An 8,555-nucleotide genomic window follows, 5' to 3' on the forward strand; every position below is an offset into this window, starting at 1 on the left:
GTGTATATAACATTTAATATGGAGCCGGAGCACACCACTGTTTACCAGGGCCACACAGCCATTCTGCACTGCCAGGCCACCGGCGACCCCCAGCCCTTTATCCAGTGGAAGAAGAAAGACAAGTTCCTGGAGCCTCGCAAGAGCAGGTAGAGAACCACAACTGTCTGTTTTGTTAAGGCCCAAAGTAATTTTGTAGTATTTGGTTTCTCATTTGTGGGTTTTTTGTTCTGAACAGCGTGCTAAACGGAATGTTTGGATAGTGTGTTTTGCTAGTGACATCTTCCCTACCATGATAAGAAACCATCTAGCCTTTGCCATATTGCCATCAGCCAGTCCCAATTCCCTTCCTATGCCTTCCCTTAGGTCGAACCCTTCATTATTTGCAGTTCTCTAAGGTAAATGCAATATGGTGGAAGCTCCTTATACCTCGAGACCCCTCAGGTTAAGGGGAAGGGAGTGAAATAGGACTGGAGTAAAGGAAGGAAAGGAAAGGAATTGAATGCAGCCACAGCCTCACCCCTGTCCCCTCTGCTGTTTTCTCCAGATTTCAGAAGATGCCCAACGGCTCTCTGGTCATCCACGACGTGAGTGTGGAGGACACGGGAAGCTTCACATGCATCGCTGGCAACAGCTGCAATATCGGCCACACATCAGCAGAGCTCTATGTCGTAGGTAAGACACAAGGAGATAAACTGATCAACTTTGTGTGCCTGCTGCAGCTGCCTACAGTATTTTTATGGTTGTGGTAGGTGGAGGAAATTAAACGGCGCACCAAACTAAATACCTCTTTTGGCACTTGAATGTATAATGACAGTAACAGGATCAAGAAAAATGAAACATTTCGACACTGCAATGTCTCATTTAGAAAGGATGTAATTGAGTGGCGCCGTCTTGAAGTGTCCACTTGACGTCTGAGGCTGAGATGGTGATTCAATAGACTCCAATAGAAGGCTTTAATTCAATAGAGAAGCACATCACCTGACCCTTTCATGTGTGTGTCTGCGTGCCAACAGAGAAGCCCGTGCACCACTCGTTGGAGGAGGACGAAAAGGCGCCCTACAAGATGATCCAGACAATCGGCCTATCGGTGGGCGCCGCCGTGGCCTACATCATCATCGTCCTGGGCCTGATGTTCTACTGCAAGAAGAGACGCAACGCCAAGAGACTAAAGGACCCAGAGGGAGAGGAGGCCGAGACAGAGCACCTCAACGGTCAGGGTTCACAGTCCATTCCATTCAGTTGAATTCGGGTAGTGTCTGGTTTTCCTGGTAGTGTGAGGAGAATTGAGTTGAACTTTATTGAAAACATGTATAGTTGTTGTACTGCATGTACATATATTACTCATGACGGGCACCGATACAGTGAGGCAAAAAAAGTATTTAGTCAGCCACCAATTGTGCAAGTTCTCCCACTTAAAAAGATGAGAGGCCTGTAATTTTCATCATAGGTACACTTCAACTATGACAGACAAAATGAGAAAAAAAATCCAGAAAATCACATTGTAGGATTTTTAATGAATTTATTTGCAAATTATTGTGGAAAATAAGTATTTGGTCAATAACAAAAGTTTTTCTCAATACTTTGTTATATACCCTTTGTTGGCAATGACAGAGGTCAAACGTTTTCTGTAAGTCTTCACAAGGTTTTTACACACTGTTGATGGTGTTTTGGCCCATTCCTCCATGCAGATCTCCTCTAGAGCAGTGATGTTTTGGGGCTGTTGCTGGGCAACACGGACTTTCAACTCCCTCCAAAGATTTTCTATGGGGTTGAGATCTGGAGACTGGCTAGGCCACTCCAGGACCTTGAAATGCTTCTTTCGAAGCCACTCCTTCGTTGCCCGGGCGGTGTGTTTGGGATCATTGTCATGCTGAAAGACCCAGTCACGTTTCATCTTCAATGCCCTTGCTGATGGAAGGAGGTTTTCACTCAATCTCACGATACATGGCCCCATTCATTCTTTCCTTTACACGGATCAGTCGTCCTGGTCCCTTTGCAGAAAAACAGCCCCAAAGCATGATGTTTCCACCCCCATGCTTCAAAGTAGGTATGGTGTTCTTTGGATGCATCTCAGCATTCTTTGTCCTCCAAACACGACGAGTTGAGTTTTTACCAAAAAGTTATATTTTGGTTTCATCTGACCATATGACATTCTCCCAATCTTCTTCTGGATCATCCAAATGCTCTCTAGCAAACTTCAGACGGGCCTGGACATGTACTGGCTTAAGCAGGGGGACACGTCTCGCACTGCAGGATTTGAGTCCCTGGCGGCGTAGTGTGTTACACACTGTTGATGGTATTTTGGCCCATTCCTCCATGCAGATCTCCTCTAGAGCAGTGATGTTTTGGGGCTGTTGCTGGGCAACACAGACTTTCAACTCCCTCCAAAGATTTTCTATGGGGTTGAGATCTTTGTTACTTTGGTCCCAGCTCTCTGCAGGTCATTCACTAGGTCCCCCCGTGTGGTTCTGGGATTTTTGCTCACCGTTCTTGTGATCATTTTGACCCCACGGGGTGAGATCTTGCGTGGAGCCCCAGATCGAGGGAGATTATCAGTGGTCTTGTATGTCTTCCATTTCCTAATAATTGCTCCCACAGTTGATTTCTTCAAACCAAGCGGCTTACCTATTGCAGATTCAGTCTTCCCAGCCTGGTGCAGGTCTACAATTTTGTTTCTGGTGTCCTTTGACAGCTCTTTGGTCTTGGTCATAGTGGAGTTTGGAGAGTGACTGTTTGAGGTTGTGGACAGGTGTCTTTTATACTGATAACAAGTTCAAACAGGTGCCATTAATACAGGTAACGAGGGGAGGACAGAGGAGCCTCTTAAAGAAGTTACAGATCTGTGAGAGCCAGAAATCTTGCTTGTTTGTAGGTGACCAAATACTTATTTTCCACCATAATTTGCAAATAAATTCATTAAAAATCCTACAATGTGATTTTCTGGATTTTTTTCCTCATTTTGTCTGTCATGGTTGAAGTGTACCTATGATGAAAATTACAGGCCTCTCATCTTTTTAAGTGGGAGAACTTGCACAATTGGTGGCTGACTAAATACTTTTTTGCCCCACTATGTAAAGTCAATATCGGTATCAGTTGCATTTATTTTTTATACGATATCAATAAATGGCAAAAAAAATAAAATAATGTAAACCCCACAACTGTGTGTTAGCCTCTAGAGTTAGTCTCCAAAACGGAACTGTTTCAAGTGATACTTCATTTCCATGGCTGTGTTGCTTTAACATTTCTGTACCTAGAAATAAGAAGAGTATGTAAAAGCAATCAGAATGTTTAGTTACTGGTATTGAAGGATGCCATTTTGTCCTTGCACTAAAGGGGGCACGGTGCAGACCAACGGGCAGGCCACCGCTGAGATCCAGGAGGAGGTGGCACTGACCAACATGGGCACCACGGCCAGCAGTGCCAACAACAAGCGCCACAGCAGCCACGAGAAAGGGCCCTACCCCCGCGCCAACCTGACCACCATCACCACTCTGGGTATGGAGTAATGCATGTGCGCACACACACAGTCATTGTAAATAAGAATTTGGAAAAGTTGTCATTGTAACTAAGAATTGGTTCTTAGTTGACTTACCTGTATAAATAAAGGCTATATACAATCATACTGATTCCCTTCTCCTACACAGGAAAAGGTGAGTTTGGCGAGGTGTTCCTGGCCAAAGCCAAGGGCCTCATGTCGGCAGGAGGAAGAGGTAGTGAAGATGAGGAGGAGACAGTGGTGCTGGTGAAGAGTCTGCAGACGCGGGACGAGACCCTGCAGCTGGAGTTCCGCCGCGAGATCGAGATGTTCGGCAAGCTGGGCCACCCCAACCTGGTGCGCCTACTGGGCATGTGCAGAGAAGCCGAGCCCCACTACCTCATACTGGAGTACGCTGAATTGGTAAGGAGGGAGCTACCTGCTTACGCTCTGGGGTGAAGTTTCTCCTAGGTACAGATCTAGGATCAGCTTCCCTGCCCCCAAACCTTAACCATTAGTGGGGGAAATGCAAAACTGACCCAAGATCAGTGTCTACGGGCAACTTAACTTCACCCTACTCCCTACACACAAACACACACACTTTATGTATTCTACATGGCAGTCAATTGTATCATTGAAATACATGTGTATTAAGATAAAATGCATTGATAAAATACAGATTTAAAATATGAGCTACATACGCTCACACTGACCCCAGTGCAGTGAAAAACGTGTGGGTGTCCTTTTTTAAATCATCCATGATTTAGCATCGACCCCAGACCTGTGTATATGTTCCACCTAGGGGGACCTGAAGCAATACCTCAAGATGTCCAAGAACAAGGAGGAGAAACCCAAGTCCCATCACCTCAGCACCAAGCAGAAGGTCAGTTTACACACACACACACACACACACACACACACACATACTCAAAAGAACGCATACATTAGCATCTTAAACAGGTTGTGGCTTCAGTGCAGTAGGCCAGGATTTGGTAGCTGGTGCTTACAGTAAGTATCTCCTGTTGCATCATGCCACTGGCTTTCACTGCCTGTTGGACCACTCAGAAGGAGAAACAGATTAACCATAAGATGTGATTTTAAAAAAGCCATTAAAATGCTTAAACACGCAAACTAACTCACTCACTTGAAGACACACATGCGCATGAAAACAGTGATTTAATGCTTCCTATGTCCCACTCTCTCTCCCTCAGGTGGGGGTGTGTCTGCAGGTTTCCCGGGGGATGGAGCATCTATCCAATCAGCGCTTCGTCCACAAGGACCTAGCCACCCGCAACTGTCTGATCAGCGCCAAGAGACAGGTCAAGGTGTCTGCACTGGGGCTCAGCAAGGATGTCTACAACGAGTAAGATTACATTGAATTAAATCTTGATTGAACCAGGAAAGATCCCTTGCGGTTGAAAACCACATTTAAGGTTTTGTTTAATTTCGATGAATCCAGTCACAGAATAATTGTATCGATTTAATTTCGATTTCTCAAAGCAAGTCTCCATTTAAAGAGACCTGTGATATGTAAAGTGACGCCACCCAATGGCCAAACCCAATGGCCAAACATCACCCTCCTCTCCCGTCCTCTCCTCCTCCTCTCCCCCTCCAGTGAGTACTATCACTACCGGCAGGCGTGGATCCCTCTGCGCTGGCTGCCCAGCGAGGCCGTGTTCGAGGATGACTACTCCACCAAGACGGACGTGTGGTCCTTCGGCGTGCTCATGTGGGAGGTGTTTAGCCTGGGGGAGCTGCCGCACGCTGCGCTCGACCACGACAAGGTCCTCGAAGGTGAGGGCAGTCGAACTGGATCTTGGAAGTGTTATTGTTATTGAAGGATGCTACTTCACCCCAGATGGGGGTAGAGGTAGAAGACCACTATTCCAGGGTCACATATTTTGTCATCCTAATGGGTTACTTTACTAACCTTTGCCTGCTCATAGTTGTTTAAAACCACACAAATAACACAAGATGTCACTAAAATCTCCTTTATTTTTTTGTACAAAACATAGTTTTCAGGGGCCTCCCGGGTGGCGCAGTGGTCTAGGGCACTGCATCGCAGCGCTAGCTGTGCCACCAGAGTCTCTGGGTTCGCGCCCAGGCTCTGTCGCAGCCGGTCACGACCGGGAGGTCCGTGGGGTGACGCACAATTGGCCTACCGTCGTCCGGGTTAGGGAGGGTTTGGCCGGTAGGGATATCCTTGTCTCATCGCGCTCCAGCGGCGACTCTGGCGGGCCGGGCGCAGTGCGCGCTAACCAAAGGGTCCGGGTGCACGGTGTTTCCTCTGACACATTGGTGCGGCTGGCTTCCGGGTTGGAGGCGCGCTGTGTTAAGAAGCAGTGCGGCTTGGTTGGGTTGTGCTTCGGAGGACGCATGGCTTTCGACCTTCTTCTCTCCCGAGCACGTACAGGAGTTAGGGTTAGGGTTAGGGTTAAAATAAAAATAAATAAAAAATAAATAGTTTTCACATGTTGACATTGCGGTGATGTTTAATGCGCTCTCCTGTTCGGTCCTTTCAGAGTATTGGTCATGAGTGAATGGATAGTGAGATGTTATTTTGGTTCCAATCTATTTCAGAGTTTCACTCTAACCCCCACGTTCTTTCCCTCCATGTCTTTATTTCTCTATCCCTCCATCTTTCACCTCTTTCCCTGCATCTCGCTCGCTCTCACCTCCATGTATGTTGTTCTCTCACGTCTTTTTCTCTACCAGAGCTGAGGGAGGGCCGGGGGAAGCTTCCCCTGCCCCAGGGCTGTCCTTCTCGGGTGTACAAGCTGATGACTCGCTGCTGGGCCTCCAGCCCCAAGGACCGCTCCTGCTTTAGTGACATCGTCTCTGCCCTCAGCGAACTGCCCTCCGAGAGCAAGGTGTAACACACACGGCCCAGGTGCACAGTTTGTGTGTGTTAGGGTATGAATGTTTTATCAATGGGGGGAGGTGACGTGTGTGTGTGAGCGGATGTGTACGTGAAGGACATATACACGTTGTTGTTGTGCATGCATGTATTGGCCTTTTGAGTTTGTGTGTCTAGCACTCCAGGACTATCCTACTCCGCCTGGTTGGCTTCTGTAGTTAGCGTCTGCAAGAGCAGAACGAGACTCTTAACAACAAGGAACTTTGGTCGCAATTGAGGACCCAGCCGAGAAGAGCTCAACATCCAATGAGCTTCTCCTTCTTCTCTATGGATTAAAATGGCTATTTTTTACAATGAGGCCTTATATTCTGCCTTAGCAGGTCAAATGGTGTCTATAAATTTTAATCTAGAAACTAATGACAGTTAACGTTGGCACGGTTTTCACCCCAATTGAATCTTTTCTGTTACTTATGTTTGCGAATGGACAAGACAAAAGGGAAATTTTCTTCCCAGAGCCAAACGGGACATGAAGGTACACCCTCTTCAGGAGTAAAAATCTTATGTCTCTCACACTGTTAGATATGATCAGAACGAAGTAAAGGGCCAGCAGTGGCATTATTGAACTTGTGTGGAGTTTAGCTGGAGTGTGGATGGAATCACCGCTTGCTCACAACACTAGTTTTCTTTGCCTTGAAGGTAAATCTTTGGTTGATTTTAAAGTATAGTCGTGGCAGTATATGGACCCTGAATTAGCTTCAACATGCTATTTTGGAGTTAAGATAACTGATCATCTAAGCTGTAGCATTATAGGCTAGCTATTTTATAAAGGGCATCCTGTCATGAACAGTTTTGTACTCCTATCAAAGATGTCTGAATGTTACTGCTCCATTTGCCCATCAATCATCCAATCCTATCGCGACCAGAGCTTTTCCAATCAGTGGGAGAAACCATTCTTCGTAGACATTTGTCTAAAAGTGCTTTGTATACATGCTTAAAACATGCACTGATCACAACTATACCTTTTTGTTTTCTAGAAGGATTGTTTCGGAGACCTGTTAACTTATTTTAAAGGTCCTGTTTTGTATTTTTTCACTGTATAGAAAGGTACTAAGCTTCTTTGATATAATTTTTTTTATGTGCGAGGCATTTTATGATTTGTGTAATAGTTTCTTCTTTTTTTTTTATCCCCAAAAAATTGAATTTAAGGTTCTCCTGAATTGAAAAAAAATGCCTGGCAAATGAAGGACTTTGCATCAGATTGCTTTCTTGCTATTGTTTTTATATTTACTTTCTTGCTTTTCTTTTAATATTTACTTTTTTACTTGAACATTTTTATACATTACAGTTTTCTATTTTAAGTATGTTTATTCAAACGCATATTAGCCATGGCATATACATGGTGCTGGTCCAATAAAATATTTGTTGTAAATGTACATGTTTTTGTTTGTACGCCCTTTGGGAAGTATTGTGCATACAACATTATTAACAAATATAAGATCTCGCTGGTAACTTGTAGAGTTTAGCTTGAGTAAGAGTACACCTTAAAAAATATCTATTTCAACAGTTTAACAAAAAATAACCCTCTGCAATGATATTCAAGCTTTGTCCAAATCTGATATTTATCCAAAGTTAATATCAGTATCAAACTCAGCAAGTCTGTATTTTTGTTGTTGTTTTGAGGGTCAGTCCAGCTTGCAGAGTGATGGAGGATGAAGATCTGTGAATCCTAAATCCAGCATAGTGTGGCTCCGTGAACGTGATGTGGAATGCATAAGGAGGGACACTTGACCCACGTTCTGAATCGATTAGGTAGAATCACAGGTTGTCTCTGGGCCAGTCCAGATAAACCCCAAACCGCCTTGACTGATGAGCGCAGGCCAGCTCCACCATTTCTGCTTATCGTGGTCAAATTTTAGTAACCAGGTAGAAATCTCAGGAGGAAGGATAGAACTTGATCCCCCAGGCTTTCCATTTTGCTCCATGTACTCCCTACCTTACTCCTTCCCCTTCTGTTTGGACATCACCCCCACTGATATGGCTCTGAGTTTCTCTCCTCCAGTCCACTCTGCATCCCAGTAGCAGCGGCCCGATGGCTGCTCTTGAGATAACAACCCGTAGGGATTCTGAGGTTCAACGGGAGATGTCGGCTCCCAGGCTTCATGGCTCATCCTCCTGGTTTCCTCTGTCCTACAGTGTCAGCCAACAGGCATCCAAGGGACACAG

General features: G+C 45.4%; 1 protein-coding gene across 2 annotated transcripts in view; it reads left to right on the plus strand.

The window, feature by feature from the left end:
* The window catches only part of LOC129839197 (inactive tyrosine-protein kinase 7-like), a 38,846-nt gene extending 31,081 nt beyond the window's left edge, over nt 1–7,765 (plus strand). For both annotated transcript variants that reach the window (XM_055906508.1, XM_055906516.1), the window contains exons 12-20: nt 2–146; nt 545–672; nt 1,014–1,211; nt 3,334–3,495; nt 3,645–3,898; nt 4,278–4,358; nt 4,687–4,838; nt 5,091–5,269; nt 6,191–7,765. In XM_055906508.1, the coding sequence (XP_055762483.1) occupies nt 2–146; nt 545–672; nt 1,014–1,211; nt 3,334–3,495; nt 3,645–3,898; nt 4,278–4,358; nt 4,687–4,838; nt 5,091–5,269; nt 6,191–6,351 (1,460 nt within the window). In that variant the 3' untranslated portion in view covers nt 6,352–7,765. The remainder of the gene's footprint in view (nt 1; nt 147–544; nt 673–1,013; nt 1,212–3,333; nt 3,496–3,644; nt 3,899–4,277; nt 4,359–4,686; nt 4,839–5,090; nt 5,270–6,190) is intronic.
* Nucleotides 7,766–8,555: the final 790 nt, after the last annotated feature.

Source organism: Salvelinus fontinalis, chromosome 3 (assembly GCF_029448725.1).
Source record: "Salvelinus fontinalis isolate EN_2023a chromosome 3, ASM2944872v1, whole genome shotgun sequence".
In the NCBI taxonomy this organism is placed as follows: Eukaryota; Metazoa; Chordata; class Actinopteri; order Salmoniformes; family Salmonidae; genus Salvelinus; species Salvelinus fontinalis.